Source organism: Tachypleus tridentatus, chromosome 9, assembly GCF_004210375.1.
Source record: "Tachypleus tridentatus isolate NWPU-2018 chromosome 9, ASM421037v1, whole genome shotgun sequence".
Lineage (NCBI taxonomy): Eukaryota > Metazoa > Arthropoda > Merostomata > Xiphosura > Limulidae > Tachypleus > Tachypleus tridentatus.
Genome location: NC_134833.1, coordinates 75,666,564 through 75,693,127, shown reverse-complemented (window position 1 = coordinate 75,693,127; position 26,564 = coordinate 75,666,564). Strand labels below are relative to the sequence as shown.

Genomic DNA, 26,564 nt, shown 5'->3' with positions numbered 1-26,564 from the left:
AACTGGAATTATTTTGGAACTTGTTGTGCGATAACAAAAAACAATTCAAAATTGGGCACAGCATTAACACTCTTCAACCAGTAGAAGGCCGGACATAGCCAGATGGTTAAGGCACTCGACAAGTAAACTAAGGGTTGCTGGTTTGAATCACGGTCATCTCAAACATGCTCGCCCCTTCAATGTGACGATCAATCCCACTATTATTTGGTAAAAGAGTAGCCCAAGAATTGGTGGTGGGTGGTGATGACTAGCTGCCTTCCCTCTAGTCTTACACTGCAAAATTAGGGACGGCTAGCGAAATTCAAAAACAAACAAACAAACAAACAACCGGTAGCTGATAATTTTACTATACTACAACGTTCGAACATTTTAAACTCACAATATCCATTGTTGCTACTGCAGTGTCTTCTAGTGGTAGACTCAAATATACCCTTAGTTACATTTTGGGCTCTTAAATTTTATAATAATAGTGAAGTATTCAAGTGGTTATTTTTATGTATACAATATTTTAAAATGTTTAAAGTTGTTTTTGTTTTCAAGACGAATTTAAACCAGATTGTATACACTTTTATTTGTTCTGTTTGTGTTCATCTGTAGTTATGCACATAGATACCCAAAGGACTATTGGTGCTCTGCCCATCAGGAATATAAAAAAAACTTGTTTGTAGCGTTATAAATCCGTAGAGATATTGCTATATCACTGGGGACCTTTATTTGTTTTTAAAAAAAACGTTTAACTAAAACTACAGGTTTTTTTGAAAGACAGTGTGTAACATCAAACAAAACATCAAGTTTGTTGATTTGATGTGAAATAATCCTGTTAAGGAGAAGCAGTGTTTTCGATTTCTCCATTTATGACTCCTGAAATCTCAAAGTCTCTGTAGATTAGAACTGTAATAAAATATTCTTTAACTTGAGATGGAGTTACAATTTAAAAGTGAAATGTATACACTATTGGCCAAAATATTAAGCCAAGAAACATAAAGAAAAATTATACATTTTGCGATGTTAGACTCAACCACTTATTTGAGTAGAGCTTCGAAAGATGAAAATAAGAAAAGGGAAAATAAAAACTTTTTAGCATTTAATAGGGAAAATGTGAACACTATGAAGTTAGCATAAATACTAGCTGGTCAAAGGTTTAAGACTTTACCAAAAAGAAGTCCTAAACAGGATAGGAAATGCCCAATAAGAGGTTTAAGTAGTGAGTTGCACGATCGTCATTGCGAATAACTTCAAACATTCGCTTTGACATGGTCGATATAAGCGTTTGCAGAAGGCTGGCTGGAATATTATTACCAGTGGTGAAGATGGCTTCACGAAGATCATGCACTGTTTGGAATTGACGTCCATTCCTATAGACTTCCCTTGTCATCCACCTCAAACATTTTCAACGGGGCTCAGTTCGGGCGAACACGCTGGATGGTACAAAAGAATCACGTTATTCGCCATGAAAAAGTCCTTTGTCCTGCGGGCATTGTGGATTGCAGCGTTGTCCTGCTGAAAAATCCAGTCATTTCCACAGAAGCGAGGGCCTTCAGTCAATAAGGACGCTCTCTCCAACATGCAAATGTAATAAGCTGCTGTTTGACGCCTCTGTATAACCTAAAGCTCCATTGTTTTATGGAAGGAGAAAGCACCCCAGATCATAATGGAACCTCCTCCACTGTGTCGTATAGAAAATGTCCTGGTGGGATATCCTTATCGTGCCATTAACATTGGAAGCCATTTAGAACACCCAGGTTAAATTTTTTCTCATCAGAGAACAAAACTTTTGTCCACTTTTCTACGTTCCATGTTTGTGCTTCTCAGCAAAGTTTAACCGAGCTGTTTCGTGGTGTGGAAGGAGGTGTGGCCTTTGAAGACGTTTACAGTTTTTAAAGCCTATCTCTCGTAGATGCCATCTTATTGTTCTTGAGCTGCGTTCTGCGTCTATAAGGGCTTTAATCTGGTTTGACGATCGATTGGTGTCTTGCCGGACAGCCCGTCGAATCCTCCTGCTCAACGCCGGCGAAATTTTCTTGGGCCGATCATTTGAAATTCTCGTTCCGTATCCCTCAGGGTCTTTTAAAAAATTTGCAACAGCAGTTTTACTATGCCCAATCTCACCAGCGATGGCACGTTGAGAGAGACCTTGCTTTTGCAGATCGACAATTCTGCCACGTTCAAACTCTGTCAACTTTTTAGCCTTTGTCATGTTTTTACCCAACGTAACACAGGAGATGTCAGTGGGAGATGTTGATAACGTCAATGCTTGAACAGAAATTACTAAATTTCGTTACGTGGTTACCAATTACCGCTTCGTTTCAGTACGGTCTTAAACTTTTGACCAGCTAGTATTTAGGCGAATTTCATAGTGTTCACATTTTTCCTATTAAATGCTAAAAAAGGTTTTTATTTTTATTTTTTCCTTTTCTTATTTTTATCTTTCGGAGCTCTACTCAAATAAGTAGTTGAGTCTAACAACGCAAAATGCATATTTTTTATTTATGCTCATTGGCCTTAAGATTTTGGCCAGCAGTGTATATATATAACTGTGAAAGCAGGTTTGTGATATGTATTTTAGTATTAAGTTTTTAAACGATTATTTGAGACACGCTCGTAGAAAAGAGGAATGCATTAGCTCTTTTAATTTCAAGAGTAAATCTAATATTTAGATACTTACCATTTTAATACTAAAGAAATATCTCAACAGACAGTATAACACTATGTCTTCTATGCTACCAGGATTTTAATTTTTAAGGAGGTAGCTTTAAAATAAGCTTTAACGCAAACACTGAAAGAAGTTTGTAAGTGTAAAGATAAGGCTCAAGATCCTAGCCAACCCATTTGACTCTTCACAATTTTGACACAATTAACAAGTGAAGTAAGATTTCTTTCTTGCTTAACATAAAAATGTTTAAAAATCAACATATCGAATACCACAAATTTATTCGAAAATAAGATTCAGTGATGTCGAGAAACCCACTTGTTGAGAAATTTATAAGAAAATTTTGTTAAATTTCGTTGTTTTTGTCTGAGAACCGAAGAAGTAAAGTATCAAGAGAAATAGTGCTGAGTACGAACCTACAATAAGGTTAACATTAAAACGATTGGCTGTACTTGGGTTTATATTAGTTTTGATTGATCATTTTTAGGCCTGACTTCACTTCAGGAATTACGTTGCTTTATGTTTTTTAACTACTTTTATGATCTATGCGTTCAGTTAAGAACATAATTTCAGCAATAACATTTTTTTTTTCCGTGGCAGTTAATAAATCTACTGAAATGTCCAAGTGGCAAGTTGCTCTTGACGGATCGATACTTACACATGACTTTATACGTGGAAATAAACTGATATACATTGTGTTATTCAAATTGAAATATAAAACATCCAATAAAACTTAATCTTAGATAACATTATAAAACGAAATAAGTATATATTACTACTGGTTAGTTACCAGCTGACACCAGACAGCAAACACTGTACTAAAGTTTACTCAGAGTTTTTGGGTTCCTGTTTTCGTCCTTTTATTTTAGTTTATTGTAGATAATTAACTTGCTATTACTTAGTTTTTTTATTATAACTTGTTCATTTGATGCTCAGAGTAAAATCACCTGATTATGCAAGTTGTTTTCAGCTGTTTGAAATTAATTATATTATTTAGGATGATAAAATAGAAAAATGTAACTCTTTGAAAAAAAAAATCCTAGCTTTTATTATTTTATTGCTTTAGCAATGTTGTTGGTCCTGTATCAAACCCAGAAAAATAAAAGCGTTTTTTTTTGTTTTTATATTGAAACATTTATTAAAGCTCGTGAGATTTGACTTGCTCTCTATCTGCTTTAAACGAAGTAACAGAGATGGTGAAAAAAAATTGAAAGTATAATCTCGAAGGGATAAACGCGAAGAGCGCAGTTAACATATGCAACAACAGAATCAGACTTTTCAGAACTGACTTTATAGTTGTTTTCGTTGCGCTTGTGAATTTCAAACAGAATGATATTTCAAGGAAGCATATCCGATATCTCCTAATGTCCTCAAGAAACTCAACTTTGGTATTTCTAATCGCACATGACAAAAAGAATCCTATGGATTACCTAATGAAATATTTGTCTTGTTTCTCAATGTACACCTGGTTTGGATTATACAGAACACTATCACTGAGAATTATTGTGCAAAACGGAGACTAAAAATCCATTTAATCCTAACCAAACTTTTTCATGAACACTCATATAGAAACTTGAAATCATTGCCACTTGAATATCAGGATTTACAACAAAAGCATTCTATTAAACAAATCTAAAGAAATTCGCCACTGACAACTTTGATGTCTTATTAGGTAACTGAAGCAATTGATGAATTAAAAAACTTACAGAGAAACAAAAAAGCACAGAAACGTGTTTCCATCTTTCTAACAAATTATAATAAAATATAAAATTTTCTGTTTATTTGAAGTTGAGCACAAAGCTATACAATGGGCTATCTGTGTTCTCCCCACCTCGGGTATCGGTTTCTAACAATGTATGTCCGGAGACATGCCGCTATACCACTGGACTGAAGGGGGCGTTTACTTAATACAACTTTTCAGGAAGAATATAGATGTCAAAGATAATCTTTAAACTTACAACCATTTTAAAGTTACAACATCAAAATAACTAAATGACTTTTGAGCTAATTTTATAGTTATCAAAAACGATTTTGACAAAAATATAAAATTACTCCACCAGGGGTTGGACTAGAACAAATTCCTGATCACTCGATCTGTAATGCTACCACAAGAGGCTTTTTGTGTAAAGAACAGCTTTTTTACAGAGGAAGGATAATCGTATAAAGAAGTTGGTTTAGTAAATGTTTAGTAAAAAAATGTCCTCTTTGTTTGTTTGCAATTAAGCACAAAGCTACACGATGGGGTATTTGTGTTTTTGCCTTCTACGGGTATCGAAACCAGATTTTTATCGCTGTAATTGAAGATACGCCGCTATGACCCAAGGGAGTTGTCCTCTTTGCAAGAAGAAAAGAACTTGCACAAAGGTACGTTTAGAACAGCAGTAGTGGACTCTGGAACAATGGTAACAAAAGAGAATTATCCGAACCAAAATTCCATTGCTATGAAGTTGGTGAGTTATTTCGTTATCATTAACAAGAAGCTAGACAAAGATATGATGCTAAACAAACTAAAAGCTCAAAAGCTTCTCTCAGCCACATCTCAAATTCAACAGTTGTTTTGAAGATGAAGTTGTCATACGTTGTCTTTTTCATTTTGTATAGCTACACCAGTACTTCTTTACGTCATGGGTGTTTTCATTTTTCATCTTGTTACTTAATGTTTAATGTGTTTTAAATACGTTTCCAAGATTTATTCGGTGTATTTCAATTACAGTTATGTTATTCCTGATGGTTATCAGTCAGACGTTGATATATTTGAAATGGAAAATTAAAGGTTAGATATTTAGATACCCGTGTGTTGAAACAAGTAGATTAATCACAAAAGAAAATATCGTTTATCTTTTTTTCTTTTTTTCTAGAGCTAATCGAAAAACTAAAACGCCCCCCACCGCTCATCAGGCCATCAGTCTCCAAACAAGCCGCGCCACCTGAGGCTATCAACATTATGAAACAATGTTGGGCGGAGTACCCAGAAGTGAGGCCCGACTTTGGTCAAATTAACGAGCAATTTAAAAGGCTAAATCAGGGAAAGTATGTAGCCATGGAAACTGTATCTGTGTAACACTATGTTCCCATCCACAAAAATCAGTCAAATAACTTGTTAATGAATACGTAAAAACATCATCGGTTGGTAATCAACGATGCAACTCGAATTTCGTAATTATATTAGTACCGTTATTTAGCATACAGTTATTTCAGTTTTATTACTGTGCAAGCAAACATGTTTCATTAGTTTTGTATTTTGTTCACCAGTCACTGATGAGATTAATGTAACTTTGCACACATTTTTATGTAAACTGAATGGCACAGTTGATTGTTAGCTTATTATAATGTGAAGAGAGGTTGTTGTTTTTCACGTTTTGGTTCATTTTATTTAGAAATTGTTAAGCATTATTTACAAATGGGGTAGGTTCAAAATATAAATGAAATTAAATTACAGGCCTTTGATACAAATGTTGTCATTTATGGCCAAAATAATATCGTTATAATTTGAAACCTATTTAAATTCTGGAAACTTGTTCACAGACCTTACTAGATTATAATATGATATTTTCTAGGCACGGCAAATTATAGCATAGCACAGTGAACCATTAACATTGACCAAAAACTCGAATAAAATAACTTTTTTTATCTGAAGAGATTAGTATAAAAAAGAACTGGATGTTAGTTAGTTTAGAATTTCGCGCAAAGCTACTCGAGGGCTATCTGTGCTAGCCGTCCCTAATTTAGCAGTGTAAGACTAGAGGGAAGGCAGCTAGTCATCACCACCCACTGCCAACTCTTGGGCTACTCTTTTACCTATGAATAGTGGGATTGACCGTCACATTATAACGCCCCCACGGCTGGGAGGGCGAGCATGTTTGGTGCGACCGGAATTCCGAACCCGCGACCCTCGGATTACGAGTCGAACACCTTAACACGCTTGGCCATGCGGGGCCCAGAACTGGATGATAAATTCATTTCTAAACTATGAAGTAGTGAGCCATGTTTGAAAACCATCGTTAAGACATCGCGAAATAAACAAGCTTCCATGGAGTTACAAAGTCTCGTTTCTCCGCAAAAATTTTACATATAATTTCTTACATTGTGTAATTGAATATATAAAAAAGTGTCCTTGAGGGATGGCTACTATAGCTTTCAAGAAATAGTAATACTTATTTTTAGAACTTAGTTTAAAGAAAAGTAATTATATTAATAAGACACATATCGTATTACCGATCAATTATCTGTTACATTTGCAACAACAAAAAATGTGTGTGGTTGTTCCAGCTGTCTTTCTAAGACGTTTTCTGTTTCTATAAATGTAAAGAAAGTGCTTAATAATTTTTTCTTGTTTGCCTCCCAATGTATAATAGCGATGTAAAATAACAAGGAAACCGTTCCTAACCTTATGACGTCTGAAGAAACATCTATCGAATAATTGTGATCAAAGGATTCAGTGATTGTACAACAGAAAAAGAGCAGACTCTGTAAATAAAGAGTTTTTATGATGATAAGCAATATCTCCAGTTCGCTTAACATTGGCCTAGCATGAGCTGCTGGTTAGGGTACTCAATCTGCGGGTTCGAATCTCATCATCAAAGATAACTAGCCTGTTAGAAATTGATGGTTCATTCCACTTTTTTGTTGATAAAGAAAAGCCCAAGAGTAAACGATGTTGAATGTCTGTCTATAAATTTTAAAATAAAGTAATTAGTGGAGATCGCGCTGGAACAGCTTTACACAAAAATTCAACAAATACAACTAAACAGTTCACACACTATCACTTTTTAATATTTAATGGATAAATAGATAAAGGAAATATATATGCAAAAACGGCTCGTTTGGGTTGAGAAAATATTTTACATAGAAGGGCGAACAACGTTTCGACCTTCTTCGGTCATCGTCAGGTTCACAAAGAAAGAGGTAACGAGCCGTTTTTGCCTATATATTTCTCTACAAGTGGGTTTTCTCTATATCACTGAGATAAAGGAAACTATTTTATTCGAAAGTTATTTAATTTCAAAAGTCAAAAAGGGTTTAATTTTTATTTTTGGTACTCTAAAACAATTAAAAATAAAGTAGGGACAATGATGTTACAGGCATTTCTCGCCTCTGATCCGTTTTTTAATGGAACTTTTGAGTCTGTGCCCTGTTTCTGTACTAAAAGTAATCAGTACAAATGTAGTTTCAGAGCCTATACCTGAAGATAAGAATAAAAGATGAATGAAAAAGTAGGAAGTGTAAAAAAATATTGTCAATATTTAAAATGTGCTATCTATAGATCCGATTTGAAAGAATAAAAACTATATATAATATGGCATTGTGAAAAAGTATTAAGTGCTTGTAACTTAAAAACAGATGTTTTCAGCAGGAGTCAGTTTTATCATTGTGTATTTAAACACACACTTCAGACAGTTCAAACCCAGTTATTCCATGTTTTGATTGTGTTTGATGCCTTTTATTTTAAAATCTTAAATCATGTGATGTATTTGATTTATACATTAGCTCTTAGCACAATAGACCTTGCAAAGAGCTGCGCAATAGCAATGTCTACTTTTTATGTTGGATTTGTTATTAAAAATCAGTATTATGACCATCTGGAAACTAAACTTTTACAAAGTATCCGCTCTCTTTAACTCAGAAAAGTCGATAACATGAGATAGAACTCGATGGAGCTGAGCATGTGTTTAAGTGGAAACATGACCTGGTGGAAGTCACTTAAGAACATTTTACCATCGACCAAGCCTGTTTCCAGGGCAGTATTGACTGAAACGACTTTTACTAGCTTGTTATAATACTGACCTTTTCGTCTGAGCTTAGCTCTTGTTTATGTTTAGGTACAAAACTTGAGCCAGTTTGCGTGTTTAGAAATTTTCAAATATTTCTACAGGTTGAAGAAATTTCAGGATCGATTTTCTAAACAACCATTTTAAAATTTAAGCCTTGTTTCGACTTGACGAACTACAAATGCATAATAATAGCTCATTCATCACAAATGAGAGACTTAATACGATCTCCAAAGTATATAGAAAAGTCTAAACAGTGCAGTGTTCATAAAATTTACATATTGTTTTAGTTGGAGTTGTAAATTAGATTCCTGTATAAATATAAAATACCTAAGTTATATGCTTCGTGAAAGAAATCAATATTTGCATACTTAACATTCATAAGATGAAGTTGGGTTTTTTCAGAATATTGATAACGAAATTTAATATTTTCTCTCATTGAAGCTCCCTATTATAGTACTGTTTCAAACCGAATCCAACCATTTTCAAATTGATTAATAACATTATAAAGTCTTACTTTGTAAACCACCTTTGTTATTGGTGAATTTAAGAGTTCACAAAAAACATTGAATGTATAATAATTTCATTGTACATAATTCAATTTTTATAATGTCAAAAATATTTCGTATGCATACTCGTTTTCGTGATTTTATCAAGTTGTAAATATATAAATAAACGTGGAATTTAGTTTCACTTTTCACGTAGGAATAGATCGATCTCAGTTGACTGCACTTACCCCTGCTTAACTTTAACTTCTTCTTTTCGCACTAATATTTAATGTTAAGTTTTTTACCCATTTATTTTTTAACTATCTGACTTCTTTATTGGAGAAATATTCTGATACCTCAAATAACCTACTTAATTTACTTGGTTTAGTTACATAAGTTAAAATTAATTAATTAATTTATAGCAATATTGTAACTGTTTTAGGAAGGTCAACATCGTCGATACCATGTTTCAGATGCTAGAGAAATACTCTAATAACTTGGAAGATCTGATCAAAGAACGAACGATTCAGTTGGATGAAGAGAAGAAAAAGACAGACCAACTACTGAATCGCATGCTACCGAGGTATAAATACACATTTTCTTCTCACTATTTGTTACAAAGACAAGTATGAATATTTTCCAATACCGTGTTTTGGAAATATCATTTATTTCGTAGTAGAAAATCATTACCACATGCTTGTTCATGTTTCTCAGTTCCAAACATACCTTAACGGTTAACATGAGATTGTAAATTCAAGGATCTTGGGTTCGAGACGTGGTGCTACCAAAACCTCTTCGAATTCTAACTGTAGGCGCATTATGACAGTAAAATTCAATCTCGTTATTTATTAAATGGTCAACATCATCGCTTAAGACGGTGGCGCTACCGACTGGTTGTCTTCCTTATGATCCGGATTTCAAAATGGGGCTGGCAGTACTTAAATTCTGGAGATTTCTGACCTGGAAATTCAGCTCATTGTGTGCATAACGTGTCGCTCAGGTGAAAAAATAACCAAATATATTTCTCAGTATCATATTTGATGTAGAAGCATTATAACATTTCTCAATAACAGGTGTTATTTGAGCATGTTCGTATTTATTTGTACCACACGTTGTCTGTAAGATCTATTTTTTTTGTTCTATATTAGTATTTGAATACAGCTTTTCCATATAGTCAAATGTTATTCATTTACTTCACATATATATATGGCCCATCACAGCCAGGTGGTTAAAGCGTTCGATTCCTAATTCGAGGGTCTCGGGTTCGAATTCCCGTCACACCAAACATGCTCGCCTTTTCAGCTGTAGGGGCGTTATATGTGACGGTCAATTTCACTATTCATTTTTAAAAGAGTAGCCCAAAAGTTGGCGTTGTATGATGATGACTAGCTACCTTCACTCTGGTCTTAAACTCCTAAATCAGGGACGGCTAGTGCACATAGCCCTCGTGTAGCTTTGCGCGAAATTTAAAACAAACAAGCACACACACACAGATATCGATTTCATCAATCCAGATTATAATGCACCAGTTCCTACTGAATGTGCACTTTAATGACATTGTGATGTACTGCATAGAGTTTGTGAAAGTCAATAGTGTCTAAAGCTAACCAAACGTAGCCAAGATGTCATGATGAAAGAAGTTAATTTATCTTCAAAAACAAGAAAGAATGGTTATTAGGTCCATCATTTTTTGTAAGAGAGTCCATCAGATTTCAAATAAACTATTAATGAACACCAGCAATGGATGATGTTCTAGAAGAAATGGAAAAGACCTAGACGTAATAATGTGGTACACAGGTCCGGAAATCCAAACTTAATCACTTCTAACTCCACGCAAGCTTTAAAACTTATTGTGACACGAAATTGTACATTTCATCGAGCATTACACCCATCATCTAAGACTTTAATCAGAGTTCAGTGTTGTTGAACTGTTCGAAGAAAGCTCTATAGTGTTGGATTTTTTGCGTACGGAATATGCCTCTTAAGTCACTCGTCATAGCCGTCATTTAAGGCTAATGATGTATTGATAATCGAAATTGGAGCTGAGAGTCGTGGAAACAATGATGTGAAACAATAAATCTTGCCATCATTTTCGATTTAAATGACCAGGTTTCAGCCGCTAAATATGGTTAATACAGAACTCTGACTTGGGCCCACTGCATGTAGCCAATTCAGGCTTAATTAACTGGAAATAATTAAAATACACATGAGTTGTCTATTGCAGTATAATATTGTGGTCAGTTTTGTACTTTCTACGTTGATAAATTTTATAGCAAAAGACTGCAAATCATTCCTCGCAATGTAGCATCACACCAAAACATGCTCGCCGTTTTAGCCAGGGAGACGTTATAACGCCATGATCAATCCCATTATTTGTTTGTAAAAAAGAACAGTTTGAGAGTCAACCGTGATTGGTGATAACGAGCTGCTTTCTCTCTAGTCTTACACAACTAAGTTAGGAACGTCTAGTGCAAATAGCCCTCGTGTAGCTTTTTTGCGATATTCCAAACAAATTAACTCTGATAACAACTGCTGGTAACATCAAGTTTATGAGTGAATTTTTGCAGTAAATTTTATATGTCTATCAAGTTATCATTTACTATAACAAAACGTTTAAGTGCGTTTTATTATTGTTTTTCTTCTTCTTCATAAATGCGATTTTTTAACTTTTTACCATTTATACATTTTCAATATCAAGCGATAAAAATCATTAGAAGTAGTTCTTTACTTGTTTTCATTATTTTTCAAAAAATATAAAGATATATTAACAGTAAGATTTACTAAAAAGCCCTCCGAAATTATTTGTAATTATCATTTCTGCTGTTCCTTATCCTTAGTACGCAAAAAAAGAAAAAGACATGATAATAGTGTATCTAAAGTATACTCCGGGAAGATAGAACTAACTAATTTTGGAAAATATAAGAAGTGCATGAGAGGTATATTTGATTAACTTGGTGCAACTGTTCAATGAGAAACTAAAGTGTTCACTTAAAAAGTTTGAAGAATATTGCTTTCAGTTTTCGGAAAAGATAATGATCCATGTTATAGCAACACCTACCGCTCCACTTTTTTTTTAAATACAACTTAGAGTATTGAATTTAGAGCGCTGAAATACGAAAAATAAGATCATACTCTGTCTGACGACCTTCTTATTTGATAATATTATTGCAGCATTATTTCCATTGCAAAACATTCTTATGTCCAAAACACACCTTTGCCCCATATAATTTTCACCACACATACCTTTTTATCCATACTTTTCTTCTGACAACTCTGTTTATTTATTATGTTGTTGGAAGCTGTGTCTTAGTGTAATATACTTCAGAGATACAAGTAAAAAGAATTACTCTATTTTTACTTAATGTTTATATATCCTAAAGTTGTTTGTTAAGAAGGGTACAATAACACTGAGGTATGAGTTATGTGTTTAAAACAGCATGGTAACGGAAAACCTAAAAGCGGGACTGCCTGTAGAACCAGAAAAGTTCGAAGAAGTCACCATCTACTTTAGTGATATTGTCGGCTTCACCACCATCTCTGCTTACAGTGAACCAATGGAAATAGTGGATTTTTTGAACGATCTCTACACGGCGTTTGATAACACTATAAACCATTATCATGTATACAAGGTAAGCCGTAGTTTCTTTGAAATTCTTCAGATAAACACCTGCAAAAAATTAGAGTTGGACTGTATATGAAACAAGCTCATCATAGTTGGGTAAACTGAAATGAAGACTTAGGTAAGTAATCTTTATTATGTGAAGAAGGTTTTACTTCAGGATTTGTATTATCCTTGAAGGTGTTTTTAGCTTATAAAATGAGAGAAAAGAAAGACGCTTCAACATCTTACAGATACATATAAAAGATGCAAGTATAGATAACCAATTTACATCTCTAACGTAAATCTTCTTAGACTGAACCATGCACGAATCCCCGTCACACCAAACATATTCGCCCTTTCAGCCGTCGGGGCGTTGTAAGATGACAGTCAGTCCCACTATTCGTTTGTAAAAGAGTAGCCCAAGAGTTGGCGGTGGGTGGTGATGACTAGTTGTCCTCTCTCTAGTCTTACAATGCTAAACTAGGGATGACTGGCGCAGATAACCCTCGTGTAGCTTTGCGCGAAATTCAAAAACCAACCAACCAAACGAACCATGCAAAAACTTTGATTTATATTTCAAAGTTCTTCATACTTTTTTTATTTAAGAAAGCAAAGATGTTTAAATTGTTGATTGTCTGTGATGGTTGGCGATAGATTTATAAAAGATACCAATATAGTATTTTAAAGACTCTGCATGTAACATTTTTTAGTGTTCAACCACCTAAAATTTTTGTTTGTTTTTAATTTTTCAACAGAACCCTGTCTACATAAACTTTAATTAACTTGTAGGAAAAACCTTTCTCGATCATAAAGTGATGAGATTACAAAAATTATTAACACAGACAGGTTATGAAATGTTAGCTATGTGTTTCAGTGTTAGATTCGTCCAATAGCATAGCGGTACGTCTGTGGACGTATAATACTATAACTCATGTTTCGATACCAGTGGTGGGCACAGCAGAGATAGCCCATTGTATAGCTTTCTTCTCAAATACAAACAAACAAACCCATGTTTAAAAATGAAGTTAATTTTGTGGCAACCTTTTTACTTCTCATTTTGTTTGAAATAATGAGTGATAAGTAATTAATCAAACTAAAAGTTTTATTATACCTCTTATTCATAATTAATGTCTTTTATATCAAAACTTCAGTACGAATTTAGCCTTTAATTTAAGCAATGGATTGCTGATTCTGGTTTACATTTCGCATACATTTTACCACAAATCTGTACAGATCATAAGTTTATTTTTATTATTACTGTTACTCCCAGGTAGAAACGATTGGCGATGCCTACATGGTAGTCGGAGGACTCCCAGAACGTATACAAAACCATGCAGAAGAGATTGCCACTATGGCTTTGGACTTACTTCATGTCTGTGGCAAGTTCAAAATTAGACATATGCCCAACGTACCATTGATGCTACGTATTGGGATTCACACAGGTAAGAATAGCATAATCAATAATGATAATGAAAAATAGTACTTTTTACTCTTTAACTGCTTAACGTGTTACTAAATAATAATAATAAAAAAACTTATGTTATCTACTTTTTATTTTACTTTTCATGTGAGAAGTTATGAGTTCTATCCCAGTTGAGAAAAGATCCAATAATTACGAACTATAAATGAATTATAGCAAATCATAATGTAAAGTTAAACAAAACAGTCATTTATTGTGTCTATAAACTCTTAATTAGTCCAGTATCTTTAATAGCTTGAAGTGTCAGTTGATGATTCCAACAATTATCTAGCATTTCACTGATTTTTCACAGTAGTTTTTGGTTAATACAGCTCTGACAACAGTACTATATTTTATTATGAACTTTCATAAATTAGTATAACAAGAAATCATTGTACCACGTATTTAATTTATCTAAAGTTTTACTTTGTGAACACGTTTCTCTCAACTACAAGTGTAATCGTACGAGGATCTAATCAGTAGTGAAACGTTTGAACTTGTCATAAAGTGATAACAAAACTACTTTCAAAGTCAAGAGGTGATTTAAATATCTGAAGATCTTGTTAGTGACGTATAATATTTATGTACTACAGGACCAGTGGTGGCGGGTGTTGTGGGCCTAACCATGCCTAGATATTGTTTGTTTGGTGACACTGTGAACACAGCTTCCCGGATGGAATCTTCTGGAACAGGTACGATATTTCTGTGTTTAAAGATGCACGAAAACGTCGTTTTTACGGTATTTTCAAAATAAAAGACACTTTATACAGTACACGGGCAGAACGCTAGGTCAGAGACCCGAATTTAAAACTGCTGAGCAGAGTTGCGCAACCAGTCAATAGTACCCACTAACTACAAAGTTACTCTTAACCCAATATATTGTTATGAATATCACTTTTATAAGGTTTGTACCTTGTATCCTATGTACTGCAGCCCAGCAAGTTAACAACTGGTCTACATCTAGTCCGTTTTAATGACGCAATATTTTTGTTCTTATATATCCAGGCCCTTGCAGGATAGGGTAAGAACTATTACATTCAGTCTAATAATTTGTTCTTCAGTTTGAATGCATCCTTTGTGAGTAATTAATTCGTGAAAACGATCGACGTGAAAAACAGACACAGAAAGAGACCAAGCTATTGTGGGAAGTAAAGTGATGACAGTTCAGCCTTAATACTAGTTTCTGTTCAAAATTAGCACAAAATACATAAACAAGAAGAAAAGAAGAAATATTTATTTATGATGGTAATATAAGAAACTAATAGAGATTAAAATAAAATTCAATTTCACTTGTTAGTTTTATTTAACTATATATTTGTTTCCCTAAATTACTAATTAAAATCAAGAATCAGTGAAACGTGATGCAACTAAAAAACAGAAAATAAACTGGGATAACACTTCCATTCTAGACAAGTTTTTCAAGAATTACGAAAACTAAAAACCTTGCAATCCTTTATTCATTTGGCTCCCAGTGACTCAGCAGTATGTCTGCGGACTTACAACGCTAAAAACCGGGTTTCGATACCCGTGGTGGGCAGAGCACAGATAGCCCATTGTGGAGCTTTGTGTTAAATTCGAAACAACAACAACCTTTATTCATACACTTATTTATTTGCTATACCAAGGAAGGCTAAATTGCATCAAGAAAGTCGCCCACAGATGAATGAGGATTCAGGAATTGGTCTTCAGGTTCTCTGAACTCGAATCTGACATGGAAATTTGTATTATTGTCCATTCTCTGAATCAGAGGTACAATTTTGAAAACTGTATTCATATTTTCACTGAAAAAACAACGGCGCCAAACTGGGCACACTTGCCCAGGTTAATTGGGTGGGTGTACTAAAGATTTATTTTCTATAGGCACTTTGATGTAACTGTGAAAGCAATTGGAGATATTAGAGGAGTTTGATAGGTACATTAAGACCTTTGTGAATCATGGAGAGGCATTTGATTTCCACAGCAGAGCTCTGGTATTTCATACTAGTTCTTATATAGCACATAAGTTACTTATAACTTTACTGGAAAGAAAAAAAACAACCCATGCATAGAAGAATTAAATAAAATGTAACCATTAGTAGCTCTTCTTGGTTTTCTCATTGGTTTTCAAGCTATATTAATTCTTATTCTTAGAGCGAGATAGGTTCTTTTTTCTTTAGACCAAGCCTTTCTCCATCATCACGCTTCACAGTACTGGTTCCTACATATGGAAATATATATTGAACACGTAAATTATATTAAAGTAAAGATTAATTAAACATAACAAATAGTAGATACTCGCTCGGAATACTTTATCCTTGCTTCGAATTATATCAAGCTACCAGACTGTTCTTCAGTTACTTAAGGAGCAGTTTGTGTCCTAGTGGTTGGTGTATTAAGCAATGGATCAAAGGGTCTCGAGACGTGATGTCATTGAACGTCCTTCCACTTTCAACTGTGGGTACTTCATAAAGTGGCAGTTCTTGTGGTGGAAAGTAGTAATGATATTGTTTTTACTCTGATTATTTATTCACTCTCACTTTCATTCATTACCAGCATCCTCTAGACAAACAAACAAAAATCGAAATAAAAGCTTAGAAAATAGCATTTTTTCATGTTTTCTTGGGTCGCTCTGGCCACAGTCCTTTATCTATGTCTTTTCTATACCTAAAAGTTTATTTAAGAATAAAACGTAGATTTATTTGATTGATACTTCTGTAGCTTTTGTATCCAAAGAAAGGGAATCTCAGAACGGCTGGTATGAGTATTAACACTTTTATTGGTAAACAGAGAATAACGTTTCGACCTTCCTAGGTGATCTTCAGGTTAACAAAGAGTGTTTGCAAGTGACCGTTGCCGGAAACATGTCTTAGGGTCGAGAGTATAAACGGTACCAAGTAGGGAAACAAATATACACAATCGCAAAATCAAAGAAACCCTACTTATACAACATGGAAAACTAAAATTAAACCAATATAAAGGAACATCTTTATACCTATAATAATTAATAACCTAACATCCAACTGCACAGCCCCCTACAATCCCGTACCCATTTATACTCTCATCCCTAAGACATGTGCCCGACAACGGGCAGTTGCAAACTCTCTCTTATTTAAACTGAATATGATGTAGGAAGGTCGAGATATGGTTCTTTGCTTATCAATAAAATTGTTAATAGCCTTGCCAGCCGTTCTGAGATACATTTTTATTTCAAGTATGTTTCTCATCATCAAGAAGAATGGGAACTGACTCTCACAAGTAGCGTACACACTTAAACAGTTTTATGCATATTATATGGAAATAAATTTGGAAGTTCTCTAGTTGTTTACTTACTTTATCTTCAAAATGCTTGACGATGTTTTTATGATAAATATTCCTCAGTGAATTCAGTAAAGGTTAGCGGTTAGAGAGTAACTTAATAAAATTCAAGGTCACCAAAAGGGAGTAGTGTAGATGGTGTTTGTTTTATTTTATTGTTGTTTATTGTTCTATATTAAAACGAACACAATACTTTATGAAAGTTCATGATGTTCTAAAAACACGTAAGTCCAAGAAGTATTGATAAAAATGAAACAGAAACCCTATAACCCGAGCGCTTTCGAAAGGTAGACCTTTATTTTTCAGGAGCAAACTGGGTTATAGGGTTTCTATTTCATATTTTATGAAAGTGTAGTGTATAAAGGATTTACTATTATGTATTCATTTCAATATCTATGTTTGTTTAAGTTTAATATATATATAACTTGTTATTGTTAGATGTTTATTGCGAAAGTCTTGGCTATTGCTCTAAATGTATAAGAGAGTCTCGAGCGTAAGAATCAACAACGTACGATGTGTGTATGTAAAATACTAGTGTTTGCTAGTATTATAGCCAACCGAACTTTCTAGAATTTCGCCTTAAAGCTTATAAAAGGTAACTAAAGCAACGTGAATAGACAGTACAATGTTGTTGGTTTGCTACAGTTAGTATGCTATGAATCTCGAAAGGTGTAACTGTGATAAACGCTTACTAATCAGAAAACTACGGATATACAACCACGAACATTCATATATTTCGAGCATTACAAACCGTTTAACTTCATTGAATTAGTTTCAGACATTAGTATTTCTATGAAGACATAATATATCTTCGTCGTAGAAAAGTCAGACTGTAAAAGGCATGAGGTTAGCCATTAAGCGAAGAGTAACAATATTAACTCAGAATTAATAACCTCATCGGGAACCGTCGATAAAATATTCAATCCAGACCGAATAGAAATACAAACAAGACTCAATATTGTTTGTAATAGCCATTATTATAAACTGTATTGTTGTTTATATATTAAAATATATTTGTGTTAAAAAGAAAAACTGTGTATTACTAAACCAAACATTGCCTACAGTCAAGCTTGTAGGATAAAGAAAATATGCTCAAATGAAACAAACTACAAAAAACACACTAAGGATCTAAAACAAACCATTTTACAAAGAGGGTATAAAGATACCCTTAATCGACAAGCAAACTGAGAAGGCTAACAATGCTCAGCGGAAAAAAAAACATCCTTAATTAGAGTAATATTAAACTTTCAAATAAAATCCCTCTTGCTACTACAGCTCGACAGTCGTCTCAAACAGATATTTCCTAAAGTTCTCGTTGTCTTCTTTCGTAACAGCAACTCTAAAAGATATCTTTGTTCACACAAACTAAATTACATCCAACTCCAAAATGGTTATCGTCTATGCAATAAAGCCCATTGTCAAACCTGCAAATTCATAAAAAAACACTGACTTATTTTCCGACAAGCATCATCAAAGAAATCACTTGTGAAACAGAACACACTATTTATCTTATACAGTGTAAAAAATGCAATCATCATTATGTTGGAAATACACATCCAACTCATGGAGAACGTTTTAACAACCATAAAAGTTCTATTAACACAGAAAAAATTCACCCTGTTGCTCAACACTTCAACCAACACGGTCATTCCATTAACGATGTTATTCTCACTGGCATTGAAAAAGGATTCAAAATTAAAGCAGATAAAGAAATAAAAGGAGCTTATTGTATTGCCAAGCTAAACACCGTTCAAACTTTTGGAATTAATCTACATCAGTGATCTCTGGTCATAAGTTTTTGTTGGAAAAAGAAAAATAACTTTATTCTTCACTTATTTTTTCATGAAATATCAAAGCTTATTTTTAAATTGATTAATATAACAGATCTTTTTCAATCACTCTCCACGTGTTATCTTTATTTTATTTTGCTTAAATATAATCTTATTTCAGCCATTTAGCCATTTCAAAATTAAAATATTACTAACACCTTTTCACATACACTCTCGCGATTGGCGACATTGAAATGGAAATGATACGACCACAACAGTAGACAAAGAAATAAACAATTCCCGGAAAACTCGGATGACCCCTATGATGTCACTAACCATCCTCTATATATATCACTCATGTAATCACATCACTACTCTCAATTTGCTCCTGAAGAAGAAAGGTTCACTTTTCGAAAGCGCTGAGGTTGTAGGGTTTCTATTTCATTCTTTTTGGCAGATATTATAAATTGGATACATACTGACATTCAATTAACTTCTAAATTAAAATTAAAATTTCAGGCTTTTATAATCGTAACATATAGCATCATAAATTGGAATCTCGTCCGGGATAAATTATAATACCCAACAAATGGCATCCATCATTTTTCTTTTCATGCCCTACTAAAGGTTATACATTCAACATCCCTAATTATCCCTAAGAGGGGCCAACTCTTGGGCTTTTTTTTTCATTGACGAATAATGTGATTGGCCGTCACATTATAATGCTCCATGGCTGTAATCTGCGACTTTTGGATTACGAGTCGAGTGCCTTAACTACCTGGCCATTCCGGGCCTCGCAATTGTGAGTTTATTTGTTTGTTGCATGAGTCACAACAGAACTTGTACTTCAGAAATGTGTTTATTTGTTTTATGCATAAGTCACACAATAGGAGTGGGTTATACAAAAGTTTGCGTATTATAGAAATACTAAATGATTTGTCAAGGAACACAGAAATATGTATATTGCAGCATTATCAGTCGATTTTTATTTATTTTTGGTGTCGATTTTGACTAGCTAATAAATACAAGTTGTTGTGTGTTCACAATTTGGAATACAATCAGACTATTAATAAATTTGTCTTTTTTCAGCTTATCGTGTGCACATCAGCAAAACGACAGAGAAGAAGCTGCGCCATGCGAGAGGTTATATCATCCAACACAGAGGAGAAATCATCTTGAAGGTAAAGAAAGCTCTTATTTTGAAAAATGTTAACAAGGGGGAAAGCACATTCTTCTCCTCAGCACAGTAAGCAACCTCGCAGTATTCTGAGTAATTCTCTAATATGCAAAGACAGTATTTTAGTGGCTAGATTACTAACATAATTAATACACTAGGCTTACGTAACTCATCACTTTATGACACAAATGTCATATATTATCAAATAAAAGTTGTAATATTGAAGTAACAGTTTGGCAGTTTGAGGTATTGGTCAAATCCCACTATTCGGTCCCACAAGAGTAGCGCAAGAATTGGTTGTGGTACTGCAATTTAGTTGTCTTCTCTAGTCTATCATTCAAAATTAAAAAGACTTTGAGCAGATAGCAGTTTTGGTTATTTTACGCCTGACGACTAGTAGGTTTAAAAATGTCGTCAGTAATTCATATATATTTCAAAACTGTCCTCTTTTAGAATCTTTAATCTTAGTTATGCTTTTTATTAATATATTCCAACAAAATGATAATAGATCTTTTAGTTCTACACTTTGAACTCAATTTGTAATTTTGCCGAAACTAGAAAAAAAAAATCAACAACACGTGTAATTTGTCCATGAGTAATTTTTCTGTTTACATTAAATAAATGTTTATCGAAGTTACGAACAGAATGATTGTCGATCCAAACACACTTTTAATGACGAGACATTTCTAGTCAAGTAATAGCTATATTGAATTCTTAAGAGTGGCAATATCTGAATTCGAATTATTTTGATTCAGAACTTTATCGAACGTAGAAAGTTTATGAAGTTGAAACTCACTTTTGGTGGAAAACTTTCTAAATAGTGTATCTAAAGAGCCTAATATATATTCAGGATATAAATTAAAAAAAAAAAAAGAGAGAGAGAATAGAAAGCGAACTCACTCGTCTTCTCTTCCCCAGCGGGTTAAGCCTAAAAGCACAAATAAGCTGACGTTTCCCATATGATTATTAAGTTTGAACCATAAAGCCTGAAGCGCATTTTGTTGAATAATCTAATTTAGTAGAGAAATTTGCAACACATCAAATCGCTCTTTAAGCTGTCGTGTATTTCTTATGGTGAAAATGTAATATTAATGGGCTTAAAATTTCATATAGCTCTCATGAATTTAAAGAAAAAGTCCCTTCGGTATTTTTATGTTGATTCTGCCTTCTATTGGAAAGACGCAAACGAGAACATAATTGTTTTTTCATCGAAGAAGGTTTAGACTTCTTTTCAAAAAAATTTACTTACTTTTGGGACATCTTTGCAAATATCTATGTTTTGTTTTCGTAGCATGTTAAGCTTAAGAAAATTTTGAAATGAATAATTTACTAAGATAACAATGTTACATGCAGTAGAGTAGGTAGTTATGCGGAGATATACAGGAGTAATACGTATGTAGAATACTTATTATATTATTGTTTTCATAATAAAAACTAAGTTGGACTTTGAATTTTTGAGAGAATTAATACGAACAAAGTTACCATTTCGTAGATATGTGAGCTGTTTCATTTTTTCGTACATAAAATAGCCCCGCGGATGAAAGTCATAGAATAAACTGTATTTTACTATTGTTGTAAAAATGATTTTGATCAAAATATGTAAAGTTTGATTTGTCTTTCTTTTTGTAATGGTAATTTCAGGGCAAAGGAAAACAGCCCACTTACTGGTTGTGTGGAAAGACAGGATTTGATAAATACCTACCACCGCCTCCACAAGATGATGGGTTAGTTACTATATTATTTCTTCATTTATATATATGTAATGATTAATTTAATGTCAAACTCACCTTGAGGAAAAGAAAAAATGGAACTGAAGGTCATTGAACATTATTCTGTTCAGCATAAAATTATTATGTTAGTGATCTCTAATTATTTTGGCTCCACGGTGGCTTAGCGGAAAGTCATAAAAGCTTTTGAGGCTAAGAATAGGTTTTTAATACCGCAGCGAGCAGAGAACCTTGTTCAGCTTTTCGGCTTAACAGCAAATAAATATTTTAATTATTTCAAAGGAAAAAGAAAATTAAGATCATTTCATTATTTCTACAAGAAAGTTATTTGAGCTAATGAACAATAATGATTGTAAAAACGTTATTAATTAAACTACCAAAGAAACTTGTAGGTATAATTTTTGTTTTTAATTTTCATTGATTGTTATTTGAATTGTTGATAAATAGGTGTCAAAGCACGATTATCTAAAAGTAAGATTTTATCAAATCTGATTTTCTATGATTTGCAAGTTTTCTAAATTATATAAAAAAGCAATGTATTTGTAATTAATTATTAATTCATTAAATAACGATGATTATGTTCGAGACTGAAGTAAAAATATTAAAATTATTATGCGTTAACAGAAGTATTTTTACTGAAAATTTGGGTTCATCTAAGTTAAAAATCATAAAACAGCCCCCCGCTAGTACAGCGGTAAGTCTACGGATTTACAAACCCTAAAATCAGGGGCTCGATTCAACAGACAGTCCCATGTAGCTTTGCTATAAGAAAAACACACACACATCATAAAACAGTTGCACATGAGTGGTAGGTGGCGAGGGGTTTAGAATGAAGCTGTATTTAAAAATTTAAATAATATTTTATTTTAAGGGATTTTAATTGGCAGTGTTTGCATATATTAAATTACTTGTTTTTATTCGTTACACAGTGTTCTTGCTTGATTTCTAAAACACTTTTTTAAACATTCATTTTCAAACAATACATTAATACCTTGTTATTGTTTTTCATTTTGTCATGTATTGAAATTTCAAGAGACTGTTTGTTTGTGTTTTTAATTTTGCGCAAAGCTATACGAGGGCTACCTGCACTAGCCGTCCCTAACTTAGCAGTGTAAGGCTAGATGGAAGGCAGCTAATCATCACCATTCACCGCCAACTCTTAGGCTACTCTTTTAGCAACGAATAATGAGATTCATTCGTCATTTTACAACACCACTATATCTCAGAGGGCGAGCATGTGTGATATGACGGAGATTCGTCATTGTAAATTGTGTTATTATTCTTTGTATATTAAAATAGATTGTATTACAAAAACCGTGTGTATCTATCGAGCTGGAAATATCATAAGTTGTATACATATCGACATTTATTTAACTTCTAAATTCAAATCATTTAAATCAATTTCAAGCTCTTTGACGGTACGGTGCTCGACTCGTAATCAGAGGGTTACAATGACGAATCGCGTATGCTCGATGAGCAAATTAACCTTGAATTAATGTAGATGCAATTCATTTAAAGACTTGGCATAGCCAGGAGGTTAATACGCTCACCCGTTCAATCGTGGGGCGTTATAATGTGAAGATAAATCCCACTATTCGTTGGTAAAAAAGTAGCACAAGAGTTGGCGGTGGGTGGTGATGACCAGCTTCATTTCCTCTAGTCTTACACTGCTAAATTAGAGACGGCTAGCGCAGAAGGCTCTCGTGTAACTTTGCGCGAAATTCAAAAATAAACAATTCACTTAACGTCAAGTTTTTCTCTTTTGAATTTGTATAATACCTTCATAAAAATACTAACGTCCGGCTGAACTTGCTGAAATTAACTGTTTTGTAATGTTCGAAATTAATGACTATTTCTGGTAAAATATCCAAAGCTTCCAATTAATAAGCGTTAATCACAGTTATAGCTTCCGAGATTTATAGCATGCCTACTGTAGCAAGCCAGTAGTATATATATATATATACATATACATATATATACTGTCTTTGGTTACGTCGTGTTAGTTAATTTATGGGCGTGAGGAGAGTTTCTAGAAATTTAAGCCTGCACAGCCATATAGGCAATACACCAGTGTTTACACATACACAAATATTGTTGATTCTTACACCCGAGAATCTTCTACAATTTCAGTGAATAGGCGAGAATTTCGAGAGAAAAAAAGACTTAACAGTATACGTTATTTACATTTATAAGTATATGGTTCTGAGTTTTTCATGTGCAAACTTTTAGCTCACAGCTCCGTCATCTCTTGACCGATTTAACTTTAAAAAACATCGATATTAAAATAGATATATGATAGTAAATCCTTAACAATTTGTATTAAAAATAGTAATAAAACAGAAATCTCAAAGGAACACTAAGTAGTCAGCTTACAACATAAATAAATAGTGAATTTACTTAAATTTTTGTAGCATAATTTTCTATGACAAGAGAATCTGTTCTCACTCCACTCCCAAATTACTCAAAACTCCTTAGTGTCAGATCTAATATCTCACAAAATAAAGCTAGTATACAATTAAGCTCCTTTTTTCTATAAATATGCTATTTTATTAAACTTATTCTAAGTGTTTGTTATTTCAGATTTTTCAGGAAAGTTTCTGTTTTTAGCTTACATTTCAAATGAAATTTTTAGTCATTGAGGCACTTTGTAATGAAAAAGTGGAATTTACATAAAGGTATCAAGTGGCTGCATACAGCTATTTTTAGGTAAGGGAGATAAAGCCTACCATTCATCGAATGGTTTGTTTATGAATTTCGCGCAAAGCTACACGAGGGCTATCTGCGCTAGCCGTCCCTGATTTAACAGTATAAGAACCGAGGGAAGGCAGCTAGTCATCAACATCCGCCACCAACTCTTGAGCTTACTCTTTTACCAACGAATAGTGGGATTGACTATAACATTATAACGGCTCCACGGCTGAAAGAGCTACCATGTTTGGCGAGATGGAGATGCGAACCCGCGACCCTCGGATTACGTGTCGCACGCCTTAACCCACCTGGCCATGTTAGTTTTGTTGTAAAATTAAAGATGAATATATACGTAATCTATTTCCTCGTTGTTGAAATTAAAAATAAAATTAGTGATAAAAATGAAAGTTTAGTAACAAGTATTTTTATAGTTAAAATTTGTGTAATTTAGATTATTTAAACTTATCTACTCTATTTAACTTTTATAATGGTGATTACTAGTTGAGGTGTTACTTTTTTGAGTTTCTCTTCTGATTCGTCTCCACACGGCACAAAGGAGACGAGTTTATCTGGTAATTCATCAAAGGTTTTTCTTTTAGTCGTAATAGGAAATGTCATCTGTTTTATTCTTTCTCCTTGTTGCAGCTAATTGCCATCCAAGTAATTTCCAATTGAATTCTTACTGGAATCAATGTATTCTTACTCAGCTTATTACTGCCAATAGTTATTTTTGTTAAGTGTATTTATTATAATTTTAGTTCTGTGCGAATATATTTGTTTTACTTGGCCAGATGACGAATATTAACTGGCACATGTGCATAAAGATGCGGTGCGCCAAGGATTCGGTTTTTTACTCCTTAAAACCGAATAGTAGGTAGTGTAAAAGAAGCCTTAAAATGTAAAGTTACAATATTTCTTTGTTTATAAAGTTAAGGACAAAGCTACATCATGGGCTATCTGTGCTTTACCCGCTACAGGTATCGAAAACCGGGTTCTAGCATTGTAAGTCTACAAAAGTACTACTATGCTATTGGGGTTGGGGGCACAAAGTTTATTTGTTTGTTTTTTTTGGAATTTTGCGCAAAGCTACACGAAGGTTATCTGCGCTAGTCGTCCCTAATTTAGCAGTGTAAGACTAAAGAAAAGGCAGTTAGTCATCACCACCCACCGCTAACCTTTGGACTACTATTTTACCAACGAATAGTGGGATTGACCGTCACTTATAACGCCCTCACGGCTGAAAGGGCGAGCATGCTTGGTGCGACGGGGATTTGAACCAGCTGCCCTCAGATTACGAGTCGAACATCTTAATCCAGGGTACGAAGTTATCAAGAGGGAAATGTATAACGTAATATATTACTAGTATGACAGAAACATAATGTTAAATAAACAGTGAATATTAACATTATGAAAATTGTAGGAAGGCAAATTATGTTGAATCTAGTCTCAGTGCCAAGTGTATGTGTGTATTTTCTTAAAGCAAAGCCACATTGGCTGAGGCTACCGAGCAGTGACAAGTATTTAATACAGTGTAAATATGAAAATAAATACAAGATCTGTGAGTAGAATCTAATAGTTTGTTAAATATGAAATTCTAAAAACAGAATAGAACATTTTTTTTCTAGAAGGCAGTTTCAGCTAGGAACTAAATGCTAAGAATTTAATTTAACTGTTTAATACTTTTATTACAGAACCAGCAAGAAAAACCATATTGCATAAAAGAGAACATTTTTTAATAAACTTGTTAATTTCTTTAAGTGTTCATTAAGTTGTTGGTACAAGCACATTAAAGATAATTATTAAAGTAAAAACTACATTTGGTGAATCAGCACCTGATGTTTTTAGTTGAAGCCAGAAAAAGTTTTAAAATATAGAGGACTGGCTCTGGCATATGAAACCAGAGATACTTGTTTTTCATTGTAAAGCACAAAGCTGACTAATGG

At 33.6% G+C, this 26,564-nt stretch overlaps 1 protein-coding gene across 1 annotated transcript in view; it reads left to right on the top strand.

Moving 5' to 3' along the window:
* LOC143225525 (retinal guanylyl cyclase 1-like) overlaps window positions 1–26,564 on the top strand; it is a 39,159-nt gene that overhangs the window by 9,640 nt on the left and 2,955 nt on the right. Inside the window, exons 3-9 of the mRNA XM_076455140.1 lie at window positions 5,509–5,680; window positions 9,349–9,489; window positions 12,343–12,535; window positions 13,778–13,949; window positions 14,560–14,658; window positions 20,119–20,210; window positions 21,848–21,934. Of these exons, the coding sequence (XP_076311255.1) occupies window positions 5,509–5,680; window positions 9,349–9,489; window positions 12,343–12,535; window positions 13,778–13,949; window positions 14,560–14,658; window positions 20,119–20,210; window positions 21,848–21,934 (956 nt within the window). The remainder of the gene's footprint in view (window positions 1–5,508; window positions 5,681–9,348; window positions 9,490–12,342; window positions 12,536–13,777; window positions 13,950–14,559; window positions 14,659–20,118; window positions 20,211–21,847; window positions 21,935–26,564) is intronic.